Source organism: Leptopilina boulardi, unplaced genomic scaffold (genome assembly GCF_019393585.1).
Source record: "Leptopilina boulardi isolate dan_hultmark-lab unplaced genomic scaffold, ZJU_Lbou_2.1 LbouV2_371, whole genome shotgun sequence".
In the NCBI taxonomy this organism is placed as follows: domain Eukaryota; kingdom Metazoa; phylum Arthropoda; class Insecta; order Hymenoptera; family Figitidae; genus Leptopilina; species Leptopilina boulardi.
In genome coordinates this window covers 215330-242958 of record NW_026137942.1, presented here as the reverse complement: position 1 = coordinate 242958, position 27629 = coordinate 215330, and the positions used below count along the sequence as shown (strand labels likewise).

Below are 27629 nucleotides of genomic sequence, written 5' to 3'. Positions count from 1 at the left end.
CGAATTCTAGTTTTTTTAATAAAAAATTTTTTAATGGCTTGTATCTAGGAAATGAGGTCCTACAAACACATTGACATAAATAAAAATCATTAACATAATTTAAAACTTATTTCTGTCCCTTAAAAAGCAATTTTTTAGGAAAAATTTCAAAATCACTCCTAGAAAGGGGTGAAACTTTTCTAAATGAACAGCTACGATTTTTGGAATAAGTTTTCTCATTTCAGGGGCTAAGGAACCACCAGGTAACAATGATTTTTCTTGGCATCGTAGGCAAACTTTTTTTACTTTCCAGACACCTGTGTACAGTGATAATAATTGGGTTCTTTTATGCTCACAGCCGCTAGAAAGGCTGATGATGAAGCCAATATTAATGTAGAAGGCCAATTATACGGTGCAGGCATTGTAATTAATTTCTTATTGATTGGTGATTCTGAAAGTAAAAATTTTTCTCTATCAAAATCACCATTTAATTAAAAATCGATTTTTTCGGACGTAAGGTCCCTTTTAACTGTCCAGGTCACATACATTTTCATAAACTTGAAAAGTTAACGAATAAAGTCTACGAAACTAAATTTTATTTACTTTATTCCTATGTCTTAAAAAAATTATGAAAAACAGTTTCAAAAGAAACCTTAAAGGTATCACTCCTCTTAACGCCAGCCTTGTATGAGATCGTCTGTGACTAGTCACAGCTCCATGTGACTGCATTCTAATAGGAATTGAATTGAGAACAGAGAGCAGTGTCGCCAATTTTAAAAAATTAAACTCTCAAAAAGTCGTGCATAATTTAAAAATAATAATAGAAAATACAAATTAGTATCTTATTCCAAATAAAGATTTTTTGTTCAAGAATGATATATCACATAACGAGAGTTCAATAGCCTCCCTCCTTCCCGTGATACACCATGATGATTTTCTAAACCCCTCTCTAACAGTATCACATGTTTTGTGGACGACTCCTAATATGTTGCAACTGTTTTTTCGATTTATATTATTCAAAGTTTTTTTAATTTTAATATGTGATGTAAAAAATCTATAAGGAAGAATAAGAGAACTATAATTATTTCTTAAACAATTATTTTGTATTTTATTGTAGCTTGTACATAGTATGTTATAATTATATTTTTAATTGTACTAATTATGACATTACTTTCGTTTTGCACAAAATTATTAGGAAATGATTCTTAACATTTATTTGGTCATAGAAATTAAGACGCTTAAATAGGAGAATATTGTCTTCAACAACTGTAAACAAACAATAAATTTAGATGCTTACTTAAATTTACTCCCGCTGAGAGTACCTACACTGAGAAAAATGTTTAGTCAGAGCAACAAAAATTTTGTTAGGCCAACAAAAAAATTTTGTTGGTATTTAAGCAACCAAATTATTTGTTTGAGTCAACAAAAAAATTTGGTTGAGTGTTTTTTGTTGGCATAACATAAATGTTTAGTTAGGTCAACCAAATATTTTTTGTTAGGTCAACAAAAATGTTTGGTTGATCAAACAAACAGTTTTTTTGTAAAATTACAAATTATATTCTATATCATTTCTTTTCTTTTTATCTATTTTATTTATTTCATTATGTATTTATTATCAATTTAACATTGAATTTATATTTATCCAATTAAAATATTTGTGGAATTTGAAAAATCTCATCTCCGCCTGAGATCGAACCTCTGTTTTAAAACTGAAGGTCGGGAGCTCTGACCACTGGACTACCCTATTGAAAAAAAACACGTATAATTGTACGTATAATAATACGTATTATTATACGTATAATTATACGTATAATTATACGCATAATTATACGTATTATTATACGTATAATTATACGTATTATTATATGTACAATTATACGTATAATAAGACATACGAATTTGAAACAAGAATTATACGTATAATTATACGTATAATTATACGTATTATTATACGTATAATTATAATTCTATTAAAAATAGAATAATAGAATAGAATAATTAGTAGCAAAATTGCGCTGGAAATTTTTAGAAATTTTAAAATGCAAATTAAATTTCACGAAAAAAAATATCGTCGAATGTCAATTCAAGCAGTCACCCATCCAAGTACTAACCGCGTCCAACGTTGCTTAACTTCCGTGATCTGATGAGAACTTGTTCTTTCGCCTTGGTGTTTCCGCTGTCTTGTCTTGATTAATAACTTTGTCGTATAAGTATTGTATCGCACCTCACTTTTAGTGATACTTATACGACAAAGTTATTAATCAAGACAAGACAGCGGAAACACCAAGGCGAAGGAACAAGTTCTCATCAGATCACGGAAGTTAAGCAACGTTGGACGCGGTTAGTACTTGGATGGGTGACTGCTTGAATTGACATTAGACGATATTTTTTTTCGTGAAATTTAATTTGCATTTTAAAATTTCTAAAAATTTTCAGCGCAATTTTGCTACTAATTATTCTATTATTATTCTATTCTATTATTCTATTTTTAATAGAATTATAATTATACGTATAATAATACGTATAATTATACGTATTATTATACGTATTATTATACGTATTATTATACGTATTATTATACGTATAATTAATTATACGTATTATTATACGTATAATTATACGTATAATTCTTGTTTCAAATTCGTATGTCTTATTATACGTATAATTATACGTATTATTATACGTATAATTATACGTATAATAATACGTATAATTATACGTATAATAATACGTATTATTATACGTACAATTATACGTGTTTTTTTTCAATAGGGTACCCATTCTTGTGAGAGATTTAAACTAGCTGTCCTCTTAAGCTATAAGCTGAGAGCGAATCAAATTATTTGGTTAGGACAACAAACGATCATTTGGTTTTTAGACCAAACTATTTTGTTGTGTTAACCAAATTATTTTGTTGTCGTAACCAAATTTTGGTTGGAATTTAAAAATGTTCAACCAAATAATTTTGTTGGACTAATCAAATGTTTGCTTGAAATAACTCTACGACTTTGTTTCAGCCAACCAAAATTTGGTTACAAGAACCAAAATTTCCTAACCAAACAATTTTGTTGCAAACGCTAAATTTTTTTTATCAGAGTGTTTTATTGTTTTTACCCTATTTTTGTATTAAATCATATTGTGCAATATGGTTACTCGCAGATTAGAAAGTTCCTCACCTCTATAATTTAGTCTATGAAAATAAGAGGTCACGGCTTTCTTGAAACTAGGAAATTCCAAGCAAAAATGACGAGTAAAATGGACCCGGGAATGTGTTCAGGGTGACGTAAATATTACAAATCCGTTTGATTTAAAATCCTAGCTGATCGTTTAAATGATATATCGCAAAATTAATCGACATCATATAAATTTAACTTTCGTTTTTGTAAATGAATGCAATTTCAGTTATATTATTGATTTGACATTTTACATTTAAATTGGTTGGTTACATTTAAATGACACAAAAATATCTAAAAATGATATATCATCAACCCACGAAAAAAACCGACGAAAAACTTGAGCTCCTTGTTTGAGAAAAAATAGTTCTCAAAGAAAAAAGTTAGAGTGGTTAAACTTACTTACTGTTTAAACAAACAATATTTGATTTGATCAAATAGCACAGCCCCACAAAAAAAAGTGTCGTGCGCGGCAGACCAGACTAGTCATTTCCTATGTATTTTGACGCGCTGAACACGAATCCGAAGTGCGTTTTGCTCCATCACGTCAGGATTTTTTTCTAACCTCCAAAAACCTGTCGGATTTTGAGAGGTAGGCTATTTTTTTAAAAAATTGATGGATTTACTTCAAACTTGGTATCTAGGGGTTTTTTGGGTCGCTGATTACGAATCTGCAGTTAGATTTTCAAAACTAGAAATGGATATTCTTATATACATAAGTAAGGTATTCACGTCTATTTATGGTAGCGCACTCTTTTGTCCTCAAAGGATCTGTGTAATGGTTTTCTTTTCAAATTGGTGCCTCCAGGTACAATATCCCGTTTCAGCATCCAACAGTAGTCGGCCATCATATTTACATCCCATCTTCCTTGATAACGACGCTCAAATTCTTTAAGATCTTGATGGAATCGTTCTCCTTGTTCTTTACTGTAATCTCCCAAATTTTCAGGGAATTGATCCCGATGCGAGTCTAAGTAATGCAACTTTATGCTCATTAAGCATCCTAACTTACCAAAGTTTTTAATCATATCACTAACTATTTGCTCCCAATTTTCACTCTTGTGATTACCCAGAAAATTTTCGACAACTGTTTTAAAACTAAACGATGCGGCTTTCTCCTTTTTATTCATCTTGGTGATAAATTGCTCATCTTTTAACAATTGGCGAATACGTGGTCCGTCGAAAACCCCTTCTTTTAGTTTCGCATCAGAGATTTCTGGAAACTTTTGTTCCAGGTATTTGAAACAGTTTCCTTTTTTATCTAACAATCTTTTTGATTTAATGGTTTTTCCCACAAAGTTGGCTTTATAAACTTTAGTTTATCCTCTTTTGTGTAATTCCAACGAGTTAGCATTGTGTAACACGAACTGCAAATTTTGTGTGGAACCCAATTTTTATCCTGATTGGCTATCTCAAGATCAAAACAATCTTTGTAGATCTGTTTGATATTTTAATTTATTGATTTACGATTTTTGGGGACATCGAATTGTCCATATATGTAACAAAATGCATCTGCATTGCTGTCGCATAAGTGTTCCGACGTTGTTACTGCAAAATTAAGTTTTAAAGCCTTTGGAGTTTTATTATGGTTTTGATTTTGAGAAGCCATGATTTATGTGAAAACCCTCACGTTAGGGATCCTGGCCCGATCGCAGGTGAGTCCGCCGTCCCAGGGGTGATAACCCTCATACCTCTCCAGGCCTAAGTATGAGAGCTTTCCTACTTTGACGAGGACAAAGTCAACTCGTCGTCGGACACACTACGGCATCATTCTCACACCTTAACGTCCCCCTGCAGGGCAGCGCACCTACGCTGGCTTCATTACTTCGATAAACAAGAAGCGAATCATTCTACACATCCCCTTTCGGGGCAGTTGTCATCGCCTACTACATTTATCGAAGCAGCAGGATTAGTATTGTGCCGAAACACAATAAAAGTGTAAAACGTACAAGGTAAACAATGTATTTTTAAGGAATAAGATAGTGAAGGATATAGGATATTAATGTTCCTTTGTATCTCATTGCTTAAAAATTTATTATTTAACTTTCACATCTTATTGTCACATTATTACCTCAATGAAAAAAATTTTGTGCATTTCCCAAATTGATCTCTACGAAGCAATGAGACCTAACTATCAGTTTTTGAGATTAGTAAACTGGTTCATTACAAAACAAAAAGTTACAGTTCCCGCTGCATAACAGTCTACCAAAAAACATTTCGGAGTAGCCATGGCTACTCCAAAATGTTTTTTGATATGGTCGACTGTTATGAAATGTCACATTTTGAATCCCCTGCAGGGGGTTTAAAATGTGAAAGATTCGTATAGATTCTTAATCAGTGACCCAAAAAACCCCTAGATACCAAGTTTGAAGTAAATCCATCAATTTTTAAAAAAATAGCCTACCTCTCAAAATCCGACAGGTTTTTGGAGGTTAGAAAAAAATCCTGACGTGATGGAGCAAAACGCACTTCGGATTCGTGTTCAGCGCGTCAAAATACATAAGAAATGACTAGTCTGGTCTGCCGCGCACGACACTTTTTTTGTGGGCTGTGTAGTTTTTAAATTAAAAATTTGATCTACATTATTCCAAGTTTCCTTTGAGTGTTTGCGTTTCTTGCCGTTTGTCACTTGATGATTACAAAAAGGGTGACTTTAAAAGACCAGCACCAGTAATACTGAATTATTAAGATATACAAGTGCCAAACAATACTTGACAAACTGATAACCTTCAATGCAATGTTGTGATTTCATTCGTACAAAGGTATTATATAAAATGAATTGACGATTGATCTAATTTTATAAATAAAATAAATAAATATCATGTTAAACCGAAAAACAAAAGAAAATTTGAAAATCGTATTGTCTTACAACCCAAAATAACGTTTCTTCAAACTGCGAACAATCTGGTAATACTTTCAAGGAAACCACAATATCTGTTAATTCAACAACGAAGTGCAAAATTTGTTGGCAAGAAATTGGTCAAGTTTTAAAACACTCCTGTTCTGCCAAAACTGCCCTTCAACTGGGAAGCATAATAGGTCGAACGATAATATTTAATGGAATCCATTTACATAAAAAATTCTATTACAGCTCATTCTTAGGGTTTCGTAGTTCAGGCTTGAAAGCCTTATAGTTTCGCTTTGGCGTCCGTCTGTCTGTCGTACACTCGTATGGTTGCCGTGGTCACAGTTACCATAGCAATTGTTACCATGCACTGAGAGACCTTTTGCACCGTAGCTACGAGACTATACGTTTGGGCTGCTGCAGTACATTTTTGGGCGTGTGTCTGCCAAAAAGTTGTACAGCTACAAACCAAAAGTGGCGTCCCCACAACTTCGGTGAGCTACTCACCAACATTTTGGATAGTCACGCTCCCAAAATTGTACCGCCGCACTCCAAAACCATAGTGGCGCTGCTGTCACTTACCTTGTTCCGCTGCAGTCCAAAAGGTCTCTCAGTGTGGTAGTGAACGTTGCCTTAGCAGCCCACGAAACCCTGCAATGAAGGCGTCATGCGCCTGCTTCTCTCGTATTTTTTTAAGGAAATGTCAGTTAAGCAACCATTGTTTTCCGTTCTAGGGCCGAACAGTAATGTGGTTTATGAAAATGTGTTTATATTGTAAAGCAACTGCCCGAAAGACAACAAGGTTACATTATAATTATGTAGTTTGTTAAGAGATCGAAAAAGCACAAATGATAAAAATAAAAAAATATGAATATTGAGCTGACTAATGTATCAGGATGTGCTATGAAAATTGTACTTCACCCTGTAATTAAAGAAATCAAAGTCTTTAATGAAGTGATGGACATTGACGTAAAACTCTCTAGTTCCCTACTAAAAATTTTCATGTAGAATCTTATATAGGATCTCACATAAATTCATATATTAAAATCCACATAAAATCCTATGTGTCATGTAAGAAACTATATAGGATCTTATGAAAAATCATATAACATCTAAGATTTTCATAGAATTATATAAAGGAAACAATATAGGATTTAGATATTTCAGAATCTACATGAAATCCTATATGATTTCTTATGTTCAAATCAATCATATATATGATCCCACGTGAGGATTTTTAATATGATTTCATGGCAGATTTTTTGTAATAATTTTTTATTCAAGAATCGAAAAAAGATTTGATGTATGATTTGATATAGGAAAATTTCTAGTTAAGGATTGAGCAATGAATTTTAGTATGTCTTTTAATGAGAAAACACGAAGGAAATTGACATAAGAAATTGAAGGAAAAAATGGGACCAGAAAAAATTGTAGGATTGTGTCTCAATTTCCTATATGATTTTTTTTTTCTTGTCAATATGATTCGTTTTTATAGCAATATTATACTGTAATATTGCTTACCATTGTTGCATCAAGTGAACAATAAATAAACATAAACAATGTTGCAACAAAATTAATTCAAGATCGCCGAGAAATATTCGAAATATTGGGGTCATATGTTGCTTTGTTTGAGTATAGTATAGGTGAATCAAATTACAAGCAGGATACCCGTTTTTTGAAAAAAAGATGGAAATAAGGTACTCGAAATTAACGATACAAAATTATTATGCATCATTATTATTATTAAAATTTATTATGGTTACGGCTATATACATATTTACATCGAAAATAACATAAAAGTGTTATTTGTAGTCATCGAGATAAATAATCGTTTCAAATTATTTTTTGTATTTGGCATCAGTTATTGCACCTTCTTTTTAATATAGTCGAGTTTTGATAAGTCAAATATGTGCTTATGAATCGTTTCATTTTATTTCGTCTACATTAAATGTGACGGTTTAAAAATCTGTAACTTGTTCGCAGGTTAATACATTAAATATAGATAGTTTTTAAGTTTAAAAAAGCACCCCTTAGATGTTCAAATTTAGAATTTTCGATTGATTATTACAAATTAGTTAAGCTAATTGTGACAATTCACATTCGTTTTAAGATTTTTCATATTTTGTAGATATTATGAACACGTTTGGAAAAAATATGTATTTCAGTTTTCATTGTTTCAAGTAGGATTCCACATCAAGTGATCGCACCGAATAATGGTATTTTGATAATTCTTTAAGAATTTGATAACTTGAGTTCCTTTAATGGTTGAAATAAAAAATCCCAAAGAATTAAAAAAAAGTTCAAAATATTGCAAATTTAATTTTTTTGTAACTTTCTTTTGATTTATTATAACTTTCGTAATTTTTAACCAATCAAGCCGTTAAAATGGTCATTTTTGAATTTGATTTATTACGGTATATATTATGGAAACTATAACAGGCCATCCATAAATTACGTACTACGTTTTAGGAAAGGGAGGGGTTGGAGAAAATGTTATCAAAAGGATAAATTGACTTAACTATATAGAAAACTTAAAAAAATTAATAAAAATAGATCAACATTGATAAATGAGAGCAATTCCATGTGAGATTGAGGGGTCTATCTTCCGATTTCTTTCATACTACGTTTTTAGGTAAATGTTATGGCTCTAATAGAGTAAAAAAAATTTTGAAAAAAAATATTTATTATTTTCCGAGATATTTGCATTAAAAAATGAGTGCTATTTTTTTTCAATTACTCATAAGTTTTTCACTTTTAGTCCTAGAAAAAAATTTCTTCAACGTTTTTTGCTCAGAAAATATTGAAGTTTAATAAAAAAAATTAATTTTGAAAAATTTAAAATTTTCAATTTATTTATTTAAAAAATAAAATTTATTTTTAATTTTTAAACTTGTTATCGGGCTCTGTTTAAGCTGAAAAAATTCATGAACATTTCTTAATATGAGCCAAGGACATGTGCCAAATTTGGCGAATACTTTATTTTTTGTTTTCGAGATATTAATTAATTAATTAATAATTAATGAAATATTTTACGAACAAATAAAATTAGAATAATTTTAAAAACAACATTCGAATGCTTATCCAAATTCGCACACTAGAAAATAATACTTACTTTCAGTTAACTTTTGACTAAAACCGTTAAAATTAGAACCATTTTTACTGAAGTTCAGCCTTGAGTGTATGATTTTAAGTACTAAAATTGACTTAATCTAGTTTTAAGATAAAAATTACGCTAGTTTCTAGGCATGTTGATTTTAAGATGTTAACGATTTCAGTATTTGTTTTTTGTGTGCGCATCCGATGCGAGCCCTATATGAACTATTTCGGATGAACGGACTTTAAAGTAATAAATAATTAATAATAATAATTTTTTAATTAATTAATAACATCTGAAGAAGTGAAGATGAACAGTGGATTCTTTTTTTATTTGAAAGATCATTTAATTTTGTTAAAAAAATATTAAGTAGAGTAGTACCGACAGAAGTGAGCCACACTTTGGATTTTAGACTATAGAATGTTAAAAACATTATAATTTGGAAAATTTTTTGCGTCTATTTGCAGAGAAAGGAATTATCTAACGTTTTGCAAGCATAAAGTTAAAAATTAAAAATATTAACATATTGTTTTACATCATTATGTAAAAAAAGGGAAATTTGCGATTTCACGATTTTGTGGATAGAAGTGGGCCACCCAAGTTTTTCATCTAAAATAAGTAAAAGTATCATGAATTATGATTGTTATGTTAAATGATTAATTTTTTCAATAAATGGCTGTTAAAAACTTGATTGGCTTATACCGGCAGTAATACAAGCAGCGCGTTCCGAAATTTTCTTGATTTTTTGTTGTTTTACAGCAACAAGCAATTTATCGAAGTTGATGAACTCATATCCAGTCCGTTTATCTTTTTTTGATGGCATAATCACATAAAACATTGAAATTAATTTTAAAAAAAACTACTTTTAAAAACACTAATTGTCGAAACAGTACGTGAATGCAGTGGTTCACTTCTGTCCACAAGCATAATTTTACGCAAAACAACGTGGCGAGAATACCACCCGATAATATGCTAAAATCTTTTTACACTTTTTAAGGTTAGGTCTATTAAAATAAAAAGGCTACCGATTAAATTCAATGAATAACTTATGCAAATAACGATATCTTTCTCAAGGAAAAAAAAGAAAAAAGTATGTATTTTTTAGCACTAATTGTTGGAGAACATAAATGTGCGTTTGCACACTTGAATGTCTACTGAAAACTCAGCTCCTGTCAAGAATTTGTAAAAAAAATTCGGTTGACAGATATGTCAATTGTGAAAACAAAAATAGCTAGTGGGCCACTTCTCACGGTGGCCCACTTCTGTCGATGCTACTTTATTACTAAGAATGGAAAGTTAATTACAAAATATTATTTAAAGAAAGACTGAAAAATACCATTCTAAGTAGCCTAGCAGCCTTTGCCAAATTGTCTCGTGAGGGGTGCAGGGACAGATTTTCAATAACCATTAGGGCGTTTCACCGAAAACTTTTTTTTTGATTTTCTAAAACCTTAACCCGAATTAAGACTCCTCTTAACCAACAAAATATGACAGAATTTTTTAAAATTTTTTGAAGGTCATTTAAAGATCTCTACTTTGATTTTTATGCAAAATTTATACTTGTTATATAAAAAAATTTTATTTTTTATTTCTAAGTGTTCAATATTTCCAAAACTATGCACATTACTACTAGAGGTTACCAAATAAGTACCTTCACGTAGCAGCTGTTATTTTATATGAAAAAATAATTTAAAAAATTCAGGATAGCCCATTTCTAACGTAAAATTTATCGCTCTTTTCGATTCTGAAGTCCAAATTTAATTATAATTAAATCCTTAATATTTATAACAATTTTATTGCAAAAAAACATGATTTTCTGCAAAAAAATATTTTGACATGGAATACGACCGTTTATTTTGCTCAGGAACCCAAAATATCGCGTCCTCGAATACCCAGCTACAAAACTATATAGTGGCGAATTTCAAAATTTAAGATGGCGGACGACAAAATGGCGATTTTCCACTAAAAAAGATTTAAAAAATACTATTTTGCAAAAAATAATATATTGGTGAATTATTTTTATTTCCGCACCATATACTTATGTTTTTTGGGTCACTAAACACGAATACGGTATAAGTTTTCAAAAATTCATAATGGCGGATCCAATATGGCGGACAATTTTTTCAAAAACTCAGTGGATTTATCTGAAATTTGTTACTCGGGGGTTTTTGGAGTCACCGCGTACGAATCTGAAGTTACTTTTCAATAATTCAAAATGGCGGATCCAATATGGCGGCCAATTTTTTCAAAAACTCAATGGATTTATCTGAAATTTGTTACTCGGGGGTTTTTGGGGTCGCCGGATACGAATCTGAAGTTACTTTTTAATAATTCAAAATGGCGGATCGAATATGGCGGACAATTTTTTCAAAAACTCAATGGATTTATCTGAAATTTGTTACTCGGGAGTTTTTGGAGTCGCCGGTTACGAATCTGAAGTTACTTTTCAATAATTCAACATGGCGGATCCGAAATAGCCTACAAATTTTAACCGTGCAGAAAATCCTTTAAAGTACGCGTCTCTTTAGAAATTTTTATAAAAAATGTTAAACAATTTGATAATTTCAGTACTCCTTTGACGCTAGAAATGGTAAAATTTTATGGTCACACAGTAATAAAATAGTAGATCAGTAATAAAACTTGTGTTCGATTTCAATATAAAGTGAAGTAATTCGAAATCAACGACCCCAAAAACTCAATAAGTATTGATTTTCATGCAAATTCGGTAAATTTTAAAATTTGTAGGCTATTTCGGATCCGCCATGCTGAATTATTGAAAAGTAACTTCAGATTCGTAACCGGCGACAGCAAAAACCCCCGAGTAACAAATTTCAGATAAATACATTGAGTTTTTGAAAAAATTGTCCGCCATATTCGATCCGCCATTTTGAATTATTAAAAAGTAACTTCAGATTCGTATCCGGCGACCCCAAAAACCCCCGAGTAACAAATTTCAGATAAATCCATTGAGTATTTGAAAAAATTGGCCGTCATATTGGATCCACCATGTTGAATTATTGAAAAGTAACTTCAGATTCGTAACCGGCGACCCCAAAAATTAAATTAAATTATTTTTTCATATAAAATAACAGCTGCTAAGTGAAGGTAAATTTTTCGTCCTTGCGGTCGTTAATGGGTTAAAATGTTTAAATAATAAATATACCTTAATTTGGTAAAAGAAACTTTGTTCGATATGCTGTATTTGTTTAAAATGAGGGGTCGTCCATAAATGACGTCACACATTTTTTACCTGTTTTGACTCCCCCACCCTCACTATTGCGTACATTAGCAACGGTCCCTTTCACTGTAGTGATCACATATATTGTATAGGGGTAAGCGGTACAGTTGTTGCCCCCCTCACAGTGATTGCCACCATTACATTACAAACAGAAATAATAACGAAATTTACATATAATATTTTGTTTTATTTATTTATATAAATTCTACAGAATATTCTGCTAATAGTGTAAAAAGATTTTTATTCTTCGACTCACTATTATGAAAATAATAGCGCTTTTCGAGAACAGTGTCCTTAGCTCTTTGAAATTTTGTCAATTTAGTTGTAAATTTGCAAGGTTAGTGGTGATACTTTCTTTGACTTTTTAACGAAAAAATTATATACTACTATCTTGCAATGAATAACAAATAACACTCATTGACCTCCCCGGGCAATGTTTAATTTTTGGTTATTATGTCATTTTTCAGTGATTAACCGTTTATTTTCAAGACTTTTTTGAGATAAGTATTTTTAATTTTTGGACGTTTTTTCATATTAGTGACGCCGCACGAGAAAAGGTACCTATCCCCGAAATTGGGATCTGAAATACTGCGATACGCCATCTGGTGTCGACCCACTTGTGGTAGCCATTTTTTATTTTGTCTCTGTCGAACATATGTATAAAGAAAGATACAAAACAGCAAGATGGTTGCCACAAGTGGGTTCAGGGTTGAGTAGTTACACAAGATTTCGGATCCCAATAACATTAGGCTTAGTTTTCCGTGTATAGTGCACGGAAAACTGAGCCTAATGTTATTTCAGGGATAGGTCCCTTTTCTCGTGCGGCGTCACATTTGGTGAATTAATTTTTTAAAATAAAGATGTAATTAGAGCCGCAGCATGTATTAGAATGATTTGTAATATTTTATTAACAATTTTTTAATATGAAGTATGATTTTAGGCTATCGAAAAAGCAATGAAAAACTTCAAAATCATGTAATCATTATATCAAATCAAAATAGCCAAAAATAATTTTTATTTTTACAATTGAGTCAGATTCGATAATTTTCCCAATTTTTTAGGTTAATAGTATTATTTACACTTAAAAGTCATATTTAATGTATCTTATTATTGTTAATAAAAGAAAATTATTTTAAAAATTACTTCTTCTTTATTAATTTCAAATTATATTCATTCTTTAATAAATTATGCAAAATTTATAATTTACATTACTATTTTATGTCTAGTGGTCAATCATTGTAAAATTGATGGTCAATCACTGTAAAAATAATGACAATCACTATTTTTTCTGTCATGTGAAGATTTTTTTATTTTTTTAAAATTTTATACTAATATTAAATAAACAATTCATTATTATTTTCAGATTAATGGAATATTTTAATTCCTTTACAAATGGTTTCATTTCTCATTTCGATAATTAAACATTTGTAATTTGTATAAATATATCCCTTTTTTGCTTATACTGGCAATCACTGTACCGTTTACCCCTATGTTCATAATTAAAAAAAATTTCAAGAAAAAATTGTTTTTTAAAATAATAAATCAAGAGTATTTAATAATTTATAATACAAATACACTGTTAACATAAAAAGCAAGTATAAACGACAGAATAACTTTGAATAAAAATATGTAACATTAAAATATATTATAATATATAATATATATTTAAATTATATTTAAATTCAAATCTTTTATATTTATAGTCAAAGTTATTCTTTCGATTATAATTTCTTTATATGCGTACTGTGTATTTTGACTAAAAATAATTAAATGATTTTGATTTTTTATTGTGGAAAACAATTTTTTTCAAATTCTTTTTATTTTCAACAAATATATCTATTGCGCGTGCGCGAAACTTTAAACAGCGTGGTCATAACTGTCTCCACTTATTTTATTGTTCTTTATATGTTTTATTAACATTTATTGTTGTGTTTGGTTTTATACGTTATATAATAAATTCTCCTATCTATCTAAACATTTTAATCGGTAGGGAACAAGTTTTTACTGATATATTTTGTGATTTTTTGGTTCAATATATCATAACCTAAAACCATGTCTCCTCCTACTTTATCTTTGAATGACAAAATGTGCCGGGGATACAATATGGATGTTCAAAGGGAAATCTTGAGGTGTGACAAATGTTCTCTACCGTATCATCCTAGTTGCTATAAAAAAGAAAATGCTGCTTATCAAGACCATCTTCTCCTAATCCAGTTTCAGTAACATTCACGAAGGATGATTTGACAAGTTTAATGAAGGATCAACTAGAGCAGATAACTCAGCAAATTGACCCCCTTAAAACTACATTAAATGAAGTCTCTGAACGTGTGGAGAAGATCGAATCAGATATATCTCGCATGGACTCTATTGAAGCTGAAGTAGAGGGTATAAAAGACGATATCATATCTCTTAATAGAAAATTTGACAATTGTTCTGGTCAGATGATGTCGGATTGTATACGCGAAATAAGTGATCGCAATTTCCGTCGATCTAATATAATTTTTTTTAATATTCCTGAGTTGCCAATCAATAATCCGAATACCTTGACTACATTTTCTGATTCAGAATTAATTTCCAAATTTTTCCACAATCTGTCCCTTGAAAATATTCCAAAAATACATTCGTTGCTTCGTCTTGGTAAACGTTAACAGATGTTTCCACGGCCCCGACTGCTGAGAGTTACACTCACGGACGAAACACACGTCAAAAAAGTGTTATCAGCATTCAGGAGTTTGAAGCAAACCAACACTGCCTTACCGGAATTCCTACCGAAGAATCTCATTCTGTCGTGGGACAAGACACCTATGCAAGTCTCGCAGTACAAAAATGCACTAAAATCGATGACGGAACAGGTGAAGGAAGGGGAGAGCGGTCTACGTATAAAATATCTGCACGGAGAACCTGTGATAGTATCAACACTGACATAATTCATAGTCAGGTTGCTAGTGGTAGTGGTGTATGGCTGGGTATCCCCTCTCCTGCTGGTTAAGTTGCTCCTTCCACATCTCATTCACATTTTAATTGTGAATTGCCGAATACTAGTGGTAGTGATATGTTCTCGGTTGTGCCCCCTCCCGCCGGCAACCTTTTCTCTTCTGTTTCTCATTCTTCTCACACCGCACCGCATTTAATTCTGCGGAATTAGGTTTAACAAACTTTGAAATTTTTCGTTTTGACAGGAGTAAGAACACCAGTGACTCTCTGCGTGGTGGTGGTGTATTAATTGCAAGTGATTCTTCCTTACATGCATCACATATACTCACAAATGTTTTTTCTATTGAACATGTATTTATAAAATTAGTAAGAAACTCCACAATCTATATATTGGGATCATTCTACATCCCTCCTAATTCTAATTTAGCAGTTTACTCTATGGTTTGCACTATACTTGAAGATTTATATAATGTATACCCAAATGCTATTTTTTGTATCATCGGTGACTTCAATTTACCTAACGTTACATGGAATGCTGAACATCACGATGGACCATCATGTACTCCTAATGCAGACTCATCCAGACTTTGTAAAAGTATCGCTAGTCGATTGTCTGATTGTTTTGATTATTTAAATTTGATTCAGGTGAACGATATTGTTAACGCTCATGGTTCGATACTTGATTTGGTTCTTTATAGTTTTATAAACTACTCATAGAATAGTACTGGTGATTCAATTTTACCTGTGGATGGTTATCACCCCCCCCTGATATTTACTATTCATGATGTAATTAACAATAGTGAAAATTCTTTGCCTAATTTATGTTACATTAAATATAACTTTAAAAAAGCAAATGTTGGTGGTATTCTTATATATCTTAATAATCTTGATTGGGATTCTTTACTTGATACAACTAATTTGGAAGAAGTTGTCAATATCTTTTACAAACAAGTTTATTTAGCATTCGATCTCTTTGTGCCACTAATACGAATCAGGAGTGATTACTATCCACCATGGTTTACATATGAACTTAAACGTTTAATCTATTTAAAAAAAAATTGCACATCGTAATTACAAATGTACAAAGGATCCTTTGGATTATCTTGAATTTTCTGATCGGCGTGAAACTTGTAAATCATTATCTAAATTAACTTTTAATAATTTTAAAGCAAGAACAGAAAATTCTATTATTACTAACCCTAAGCAATTTTGGAGTTATGTCAATTCTTTCCGTCGGGAATCACGTATTCCTAAAGAAGTTCAATATAGTAATGTATGTGCAAATACTAGTGGTGATATTGCTAATTGTTTTCGTTCACACTTTAGCTCAGTTTACAATCCGCCCTCTACTGGTATCCCCATGACTGATTCATATTATTCAAACAATTCTACTATTAACACTCACGAAATCTCAAAAGAAATTATATTATTAAAACTAAAAAATTTAAAAATCAATAAAGGGGCTAGACCTGATCACATTCCTCCCAATATTTTAAAGTCATGTAGCTCTGTTTTTGTTTATCCGCTATATATTTTATTTAATAGATCTTTAAATTTGGGTGCTTTTCCATTCGAATGGAAGAGAGGAATAATTGTACCGGTTTATAAAGATGGAGATAAAAAAATGTTACTAATTACCGTCCAATTACTTTACTAAGTGCTATACCAAAAGTCTTTGAGAGTATTATTTTTGATATGATCTATGAGCAAGTTGAACATTTGATAATTGATGAACAGCATGGATTCATGCGGCGTAGATCAGTCTTAACCAACTTAGTATTATTTACTAATTTTATATCATCGAATCTTGAAAAGGGAATACAAGTTGATACTGTTTACACTGACTTTGCTAAAGCCTTCGATAAGGTTGACCATGCAATTTTAGTGGGAAAGCTTGAATCTTTGGGTTTTTTTGTAATTTAATTAGTTGGATAAAAAGTGTTACGGTCAATTTAATAAAAGACTCACTGTACCTTTTATATCACTTGTGTGAGTGACAATTTATTATCAAAATTATATTATACATACAAAGGTAGGAATAAGACTGAATTGCTAAAACGTTTTGCAGCTCATGACAAAAATGAAGCAATACAGGTGGGGATATATATTTGCTGACTATAACATCCCTCTCGTTAGACAGCATTTAGCCCCTAAAGCCCAAGTTTTATATTCTTATCTAAATAAGGTTTAATATCTACTTCTGCCATTCTATGTGGTTGTCTTTCGTTGGTTACAACGACGGGTTCATTAGTGATTTGATTTTTAATACAGAATAAACATAACTTTTTAGGTAAACATTTTCGTATTATTTTAAACAATCCACATTTATACATTACATAAATTCCTATAATAGTTAAACTACTATAACTTGCAATGTGTAATACATCTACAGCCTTTTCTTTCCAATTATTGATTCGAGTACGTGATTTTATTTGCTCCAATAAATCTAATGTATTATCTAATCCTAATTTAGCATTTGCTACTGTTTGTTGATCTAATTTTTGAGGTAGCGGAATTAATCTATCTCTAAGATTTTCTATTTCATTTTTGTCAAAAGGTAATACGTAACTTACATTAATGTTAACAATTTTGTTTAGTGTTTGTATACTTGGAAGATACAAATTCTGTGTTTTCAAAAAATACTTTATATCTTGAACCTTGTATTAAACTAGCATGGTGAATTGTAATAGTTTCAAGTCCGTAGTCACAATTAATGTCAATAGTTATTTGTCGGAGTGGGAGTTATATGTATCCATTGGTAACAGAAATATATGTTACTTGATGTAATAAATATTTGGATAGTATACAATTTGCTAAAGCGTCTCTCCTTAACAAAGTAGCATCACATCCGTTAGATTTGCCTAGTAAATAATTTGGTTGTTTTCTTTTACAGATTTTATATTCTACTATGTTTTTACAATCGGTTTGGTAGTCAATTTTCAATGGAGTATATGATCCTTTGTATTTTATGAAATATTCATGTTCTGGTGTATATCCTAAATAGGTGTCCTTTATTTTCTCTGGGATTGGTATTAGTCGAATAATATTTCCTTCTTCCTTTTCAATTACTGGTATTCTCAAAATGTAAGTCAATAACCCTTTTATTATTGCTACTCCAACTTCACTCAAGTCAATAATATATTGATAAGTTTCTTCAGTATTTTCAAAATGATATCTCGTTCTATGGACTTGTTCGAATTCTTCTATAGTATTCTTTAGTATTCTTGGTGTCAACAGTTGAGGATGAACTATTCCATGTTTTCCGTCGTTAATAGCGTCTACTGCTATATTAATGTCTTCATTTAGTTCGTCAATCAGTAGTGTTACTATTACTAGTTTTGAATTTATAAAATTTTCTTTAATAGTTTCGTTTATTGTCGTTCGTAAATTCATAGTTAATTCTAGTTCTCGATTAGTTTGTGTTTGAAGTAGTTCGTGATCTAATGAAGATGAATCTAGAATCAGTTTTATAATTTTCGTATGATTAGTCAATATATTTGCTAATTGATTTTGATCATCACGAACTTCATCAAATTGATTTTTAATAGCTACTAAGTCCGCATCATTCATAATTCCAAATAAAGGTTTTGCTACATCTCCCACAAAATTGGCTAGACCTCTTTTTATTCGACGTTCTTCTAACAATTTATTTAATAAATCATGCTTACTTTTTAACCTGTCAAATCGTCCCCTTATTAAATGATTATTAATTAATTTTACAAGATGTCCAATTTCATATACTGGCTGTGGTAATACTATTTGTTCGTCTAATCTTCTTTTAGATTTTTCCTGCTGAATTCTAATTTTTTCTTTAGCTTTAGTTAACCATTTTTCATGTTTTTCTTTCCATTGTTGAATTAGTTCTGAATATTTAAGAATTGGTGAGAGAGTAGAAGGAAGGTTTAATTCTCTTCCAAAAGTGAGTTCAAAAGGTGTAAACCCTGTTGTTTCGTTTGTAGTTGAATTATGTGCAAGGCGAATAATTTTTAAATTCTCGTCCCATTCATTCTGATTATCTTCCATTGCCGTTATTAAAAGATTTTTCAATGTAGAATGCATTCTTTCTATTCGTCCATTACTTTGGGGGTGGTATATAGTTGTCCTTATTGGTTTGATTCGAAAAAGGTTTTCAAAATTTTCAACTAATTCAGAAACGAAATTTCTCCCTTGGTCGGTAAGAACACTTTTGGGTGAACCAAATACATAAATGTACTGTTCTAATAAACTCTCTAATATGTTTTCACTTGTAGCTGATTTTAGTGGAATAAGCATGATATATCTTGTTAATTGATCTTGGATACTTAAAATAAATTCGTTATCGTGTTTCGTTTTAGGTAAAGGACCAAAAATATCCATAGCTATTTTGTCGTTTGGTTTTAATGGAATGTCAGGGATAACTCCTTCTGATTGTCTTTTAATTCGCGTACTTTTCTGTAATTGACAAACTGCACATTTTTTAACAAATTCTATTATCTCTTCGTCCATACCTCTCCATTCTCCTAATCGTTTTGCTTTCTGAATAGTTTTATTTTCTCCATAATGTTGCCCTACGACAGATCCATGAGCTTCTTTTAATATTGATTTTCTCTCTTCTTTCGTAAGTTCTCTCAGTTGACTAAAACATAAATGGAAAGATCGATCTTGGTATTTTTTACTAAAAAATTCTATAACTTCTTTTATAAATACCTTTTCGATGGGTGAAATCAAAGGATCTCCTAATTATAATCGAACTATTACCATTTTCCTATTTATAAATTCTTTAACTCGATCTTCAAAATATTTTAACCAGTTTTCTTTATTGAATGGGGGAAATCTTTCTTTAATATTGTTTTCCATAGTTTTTCTTGAGCATTAGGTTTAGTTGTAACGTTTCCAATTTCTTTATTTCTTTTCCAGTCTTCAAAATATTGTGTTAAAACATTTGTTTCGCTATGTTGTTCGGTCATAATGTCATTTTTATTATAGCTCGTTTGTGGAGTGTCATTCAATCTCTGCATATCGGGTGACAAGTCTTCTTCTGTTGAACTAAGTTCGTCCTCTTTTGAATTTTCTGCTGATGTGTCTTTTTTACTATCCTCGTCTTGTATTGGAAATAACCTTGAAAGACAGTCAGCTGCTTTATTTTCTTTTCCTTTAACATATTCTATATCATATTGAAACTCTTCTAAGCGTAATCTCCATCTTAATAATCTTGTACTAGGATCTTTTACGTTATGCAACCAAATTAATGCTTTATGATCTGTCTGAATAGTAAATGTCCGTCCTAATAAATATTGTCTTAACCTTTTTGTAGCCCACACGATTGCCAATAATTCTTTCTCAGCAGTATTATAATTTTGTTCTGCTTTATTTAATACTCTTGAAATATAGCAACAAGGATGTCCACCTTGAGAAAGAACAGCTCCTATTCCTACATTGCTTGCGTCCGTTGTCAAAACAAATCTTTTATTAAAATCTGGATATTTTAATACTGGTGATTTGCACAGCAAATCCTTTAGTAATTCGAAGCTTGTACTACAGTCTTTTGTGCAATCAAAAATTGTTTTTTTTGTTAATCTTGTTAATGGCTTGGCTATATGCGCAAAATTTTTAATAAATTTTCTGTAATATCCCACTAGTCCTAAAAATGATTGTATTTCTGTCTCGTTTTTTGGTTCTTTAAAATTTTGTACTGCTTGTATTTTTAGAGAATTTGGTTTTACTCCTTTATCAGTTATAACATGTCCTAAATATTCTAATTCTGGTCGAAGGTATTCACACTTATCCGGTTGTAATTTTAATCCCAATATTTTAACTCTTTCCATGAATTTGATTAAATTTTTATTATGTTCTTCTAAAGTAGATCCAAAAATAACAATGTCATCTAAATATACAAAACATACATCACCAATTAATCCTTGAAAAGCGCGATCCATCATTCTTTGAAAGGTGGCTGGTGCATTTTTTAAACCAAATGGCATTCGGATAAATTGATAATGTCCTCTAGTTGTGCTAAATCCTGTATATTTTCTACTTTCTTTTTCCATCGGAATTTGGTGAAATCCTGAAGACAGATCGAATGCTGAAAAGAATTTTGCTCTTCCTAACTGTGAAAGAACGTCCTCAATCACAGGTAGAGGATATGCATCTTGATCCGTATCCTAATTTAGTTTTCTAAAGTCAATTACCATACGCCATTTTTGTACACCACTAGCATCTTTTTTCTTTGGTACTATTCATATAGGAGAGTTAAATGGGGTATCAGATGGTTCAATAATTTTCTTTCGTAATAGATCGGCTATTTGTTTTTCAGTTTCTTCTCTATGTATTTCAGAGGGTCTGTAGAACTTTACGTTGATTATTTTTCCACTTTTTAATATAATTTTATGATTAGTCAAATTAGTGCGGGGAATGTCATCATCATCTAAGGTAAAATTACTGTGAAAATTTCCAATTATTCTCCAAATATCATCTTTTGTATTTTTGTCCAGATAATCTAATCTCGTTTTATTTTTCAATTCTATAAGTCGTTTAGGTAGTGTTTCAAATTTTAATGCTGTTTTATTTATGGTTATTTTATTGTTTGTGATGTCATAATCAATTTTCTCTATAGGTAATCCTTCAATTTTGTTTGGTACTTCTAAGGGTTGATTAGTATAATTATAAACAGGTGCTTTCATAATTCCGTTTTCTATTTTATAAAGTCCGGTGGGAATATTTGGATGATCTTCTATTAAAATATCACCATCTTCTCTATTCATTATGATGTTACATATCCGCATTTTATTTTGCTCTACATGATATCCATCCTCGTGTAATGGTGTCTTCCACTTTTCTATGATAAGAAATTTTGATGTAATAGCATATTTTTCATATTTCTGTAAAAACGGTAATCCAATTATTCCATCTTCGGGTAAAGGGAAATTTTCATCAACAATGTGAAACAATTGTTGTTTGCCGAAATAATTTAAATGCACAGCATATTCTGATTGATATTTATCTTTTCCCATGCAAAAATTCCTTTTCACTTTAAAAGTCGTGTAATTGTTTCTGGGTATTTTATTTTCTTTTATTATGTTAACTGATGCTCCGGAATCTATTAATAATCTGTATTCTCCTCCATTATCAGCTCTTCCGTATACTGATTGTAGTCGACCATACAAGGTTGATATTCTGCATTCTTTTCATAATCCTCGTGGTGTTGAATTTCTTCTTCGGTCATTTCCTGAGAGTCTAAAAATTCCTGGTCTTCGCGTGTCATTCTGATTGCTTGCGGAGGTCTCTTTGGCAACCAGCCGTCGCGAAAATTTGCTGATGTTGTACATTCTTTTGTCATATGTCCGGTCTTTCCACACTTGTAACACGACACCGGTCTTACAATTGACTCTTGTGCTGCAGGTGTATTTATTTTATTTGTCAACTGTCTATAATTAGTTAATGGTTTAGATGTTATATTTAATGAATTAGATCTAATTGGAAATCTTGGTAAAATTTTATTTGTTAATTGTGTTTTTTGCATGTTACTTTCCTTAAACCATAATCCTAATTCCGTGGCTTGCATTTGAGCTTCATTTAAGTTTAGTGGTCGTTGAGCCTTTATCTGTAATCCTATGACTCTACAAATGTTCATCGTGTATCTTTTTAAAATTTCATTTTCTTCGTTTTCTATTGCAACTTGTCGTTTTATTGGGTTTGTATATTCTGCTTGAATTGCGTATTTTAATTCGTGACAAATTTTTCTATATTTATTGTTGAAACTCTGAATGTCTTCAGTAGGATTTTGTTTGCAATTTAATAATTTTGATCGAAGCATTGACACTGAACCGTTTTGAGTTAAATTTGCACGTAAAGCGTCGAAAAGTTTTGCATAACTGTCTATATCTAAGTACCGTATTGCTCTTTCAGCGTTTCCGGTAATTTTTTCAGAAATTATAAAATCTAATAATAGGTCTGTTTGGTAACATTGTCTTTTTGCTCTTTTAATGTTTTTAATAAAATCTTCAACTCCACAATCATCTTGTCCTGTTAATGTTTTAATAGTTCTGATTATATCTTTCGCTGCGATTTTTCCTAAATTTTGATTTTGTATTATTCCTTCATCATTTATTCTATTTGTTTGGGGTTGAACTTTACCTTGTGATTCTCTATCACCAAAATGACTTTCGTTTTCGGATGCATTTTCAAATTCGTTATCTGTTTCTTCCGTAGGATTGAAACCTAATTTTCTTCCTAATTCTCCTATCTCATCTTTCCTATTATTATTTTCGCGAACTAATTTCGTAACTCCTATATTCAATCTTGAAAGTTGTTCCACTATTTTTGACAGAGTCTGATCAGTATTTGCTGGTGTTGATGTTCCAGTTGGATTAAGGGTGGTTTTTGGTTCATTCTCCATTTTTAAACCTTCGTCAGTCGAGTCAGAGTCTGTGTCAGATGTATAATTTGTGTGTTTTAAATCCCTATGAGTGAGATATGCCAGTATATAAAAATTATTTTGTGTCGGATGTAAATGAATGTTTCGCGTAACAAGAAATATAAGTGCATTTAATTCTCTTCACTTGTTCAAGTGGCTACACACTTACAACAAGGTTATTCAGAAAAATAGTTTTATTTTATTAAGGAAACTTTGACTTACTAACAGGCGAAGTCTAGCTACTATATAGTAAATGAAATATAAATCAATTTTTTATTATTCGTTGAATTATTCTTACGTAATCTGCTTCTTCTGGATTCTTGTGATGCGTGAAGAGTGGCCGTAGACACTGCTGCAAAATATCTACAAGTTGGTGGCTGACGTATCTGCCTGGATCTCCAATTGGATGAAATTTCTCCAGAAGATGACTTCTTTCAAATCTTATTGTCTAGATCGTCAAACTCGAACACCTCAATTAGTGGCACGTATCAAATTTCTCGAAGGTATCCGTAGAGTACCCACGGAGCCTTTCCTCCTTTGATTAAACACTAATATTTTCCGTAGAAAAACAGGTTCCCAATCGAAGATAGCACAGTTTGACAGATTATTTTTACGTCGTTTGTTGCTATCCTGGCGGGATCGCCAAAATGTTACGGTCAATTTAATAAAAGACTCACTCTACCTTTTATATCACTTGTGTGAGTGACAATTTATTATCAAAATTATATTATACATACAAAGGTAGGAATAAGACTGAATTGCTAAAACGTTTTGCAGCTAATGTCAAATGTGAAGCAATACAGGTGGGGATATATATATTTGCTGACTATAACAAAAGCTATCTTATTGACAGATATTCGTCAGTGCGTATTGAGCATGAATTTTCAATTGTTTTCCTAGCAACTTCTGGTGTTCCCCAGAGATCAAATCTTGAACCTTTATTTTTTCTGCTTTTTATAAATGACACAAACACTCTATTTAAACATAGTTTATTCCTCTTGTTTGCTGATGACCTTAAATTATATAAAGCAATAACATGTGATCAAGATGCTCTTGATCTCCACTCAGATCTGAATCAATTAACAAAATGGTCAATAAATAATAAACTTTTTCTTAATATTAAAAAATGCAGTATAATTTCTTTTAGTAAACTTCAGCTAATTAAAGAGTATCATTATAATATTGGTATTGATGTTCTCTCGAGAGTATCAGTGGTGCGTGACCTGGGAGTTACACTAGACTCATTTAAATGTTGTCAATAACGCGACTAGAGTATTGGGCTTTGTCACTAGAAATGCATCGCAGTTTATGAAAATATTAGCGTTAAAGGTTTTATATTTTTCATTAGTTAGAACAATAATTGAATTTGCTTCATTGATTTGGTCACCTTACCAAGAATACTTATTAGTGGCACTGGAACGGGTGCAAAATAAATTTATGCGTTTTGTTGCTAGACAGACGGGGATACCATTTGATAGATTTAGTCATGACTATACTGAACTGAGAAGGATTCAGGGCCGGGATTACGACTAGCAATGCTGCTAAGTTAGCAATTATTGCTAATTAGCAAATATAACTTAACAAAATTTCATGACATTTGTAGGAAATTTATCCCACAATCACATTTTATTGCTATTTGGTAAAAAAATTAAGTACAAGCTTATACAATAGAAATTAAAATCAAGTTAACCTAAAAAACCAGCAAATTGACACCAAAGTTTTGTCAAATTGCTCTGATTGATAGCAGTGAGCATGAAAACAATTGAAAGATTTCATGCAACATAACAATTTCAATTGCTTAATCATATACAGGGTAGCAAGGAAAATGTTAATCATTTATAAGATATTAATTATTATAAGTACAATAAAATAGAGGATTAAATAATAAATAATTAAATGAAAACGTAAAAGAATCAAAATGAAATAATTATTCAATTAAATATATTAAACCATAATAAAAAATAAATTATAAATAATCATAATGAAATGTTTCTCGAAAATATTATGATTATTTATTAAATAAAAACAATTATATTAATACTATCATATTAACAATATTTATGAAATGAAATGTTTAAAGTCTTTTTTTTTGAATTAATATGAAATCAAATGTTTCTATTCTTATCAATTAATATAGTTTTTAAGTGTGTATTTTTCTGTAAATAATTCATAGGTTAACCTAATTCTGTCAAATGATTAGAATTTTATTGAACACCCGGTAGCAATATTTTTTTCCAGCGTGAATATAACTGACATTGCCAACTAGCAGTTTGCTAACTTAGCAGTATTGCTTGTCGTAATCCCGGCCCTGGGTATTCCTCTATTAAGAAACAGATTCTTATTTACTGATTTACTATTAATGTTTAAAATTATTAACAGCATTATTAACTGCCCTCCACTCTTATCTTTGCTAAATTTTGCTGTTCCTTTTAGACCAACCAGAAATCCAACCTTGTTCAGACAGTCTTTTCAAAGAACAAACTATGGAATTAATTCTGTTATAAATAGGATAACAAGAGAAGCTAATGAGTACCACAACAACCTTGATTTTTATGGTATTTCTCTAAGTAAATTTGTATGTAAGCTACGCTCTGAAATTTTTAATACTGTTTGAGAAATAACAAAACATTGTTTCGCACTGTCATTTTTCTTATGTTCTTTTTTTATACTTTAGTACACTCACTACTCGGGGTGCTTGATAAAGGGGGATTACTCATGAGAAGTGTGCAAAATATGTCAAAATTCAACATTTTTTTTCTCGCTTAGTTAATTATAAAATTTAAAAAGACTTTTTGTGTATTGAAAAGTATAATTTGTAGTATTAAAGACAATAAAAAAACTTATTTTTGTATTGTGTTAGGCTGTAGAGGGCATCATAGTTGACGCTTCGATTTTGAGGCGCTCTGTGGTTGCAAACCTAGCGCACTCCCCAGTGATTTAATACCAAAAATCAAAAAATAATCTTAAAGTTAAAGTACTAATGTAGTGGTTCCAGACATTTTATTGTTTGAAACATATTAAAATTTTTTCTTAATTTTTTAGGTAAAACCACTAAAGAACATATATTTAAACAATATGCAAAAAAAATTAGGCGAAATATTTATCCGTTTATTCACAATCCCTGCAACTGTTTTAAAAAACAACGTTTTGAAAAAAACGCAGTTAAAGTTTAGGTTCGCTTTTTTCGGCTTTAGTGTAAAATCTTTCATATCTTTAAACAAAATCAATATTTTTAAGTCAAATTTGGTGCGTTTTCTTCCGGAAATATAGGACTATTAAACTATGTAGACAAGATCGTAATGAGCGACCCCGAAAACGTTAAGATACTAAATTTCATAAAAGTGCAGTAACCTCGAGTAGTGCGAGACAAGAGGACTCACTTTTAATCAAGCACGCCGAGTAGTAAGAGGCGAGAGGACTCTTTCTTAATCAAGAACCCCGAGAAGTGAGAGGCAAGGGGACTCACTTTTAATCATAAGCAGCCCGAGTAGTAAAAAGCAAGGGTACAAATTATTTTCTAATTTTTTTTTATTTGTCATATTGTATCCGCCATACTAAATTTTAAAAAACTGTCTTTAGATTCGATATCAACGACTCAAAAAACTACTAAGGGTCATGTTTAATAAACATTTAACAATTTTTTTAACTTTTGTCCATAATTTTTAATTTTTAAAAACTGACTTCATTTTCGTAATCAGCGCCCTCGAAAACTCCTAGATACCCTATGTCCAATATTTCCACAATTATTTTACTAAATTTTTTTAATTTTTTCCCTGAAACCATATAGGGGTAGTTTCAACTCCTAAAACTGTTTTTGGGGAAAACAAAAAAAATAGAGGTAAAATATTTTTAGTATTGGGAACTGAAATCGTGACGTCACAAACCAATATGGCGGACGCATGTGGGTCGATTGTTGTTTATACTGTGTAGTGAAGCGTTTTATTTACAATTTTATGTTGTTTATATAACAAAAT

The 27629-nt window shown here is 30.8% G+C and overlaps 1 protein-coding gene across 1 annotated transcript in view; it reads right to left on the bottom strand.

The window, feature by feature from the left end:
- Positions 1-1157: 1157 nt before the first annotated feature.
- Positions 1158-27629, bottom strand: part of LOC127287515 (odorant receptor coreceptor-like) — a 120821-nt gene continuing 94349 nt past the window's right edge. The window contains exon 3 of the mRNA XM_051314504.1: positions 1158-1245. Within this exon, the coding sequence (XP_051170461.1) occupies positions 1192-1245 (54 nt within the window). The 3' untranslated portion in view covers positions 1158-1191. The remainder of the gene's footprint in view (positions 1246-27629) is intronic.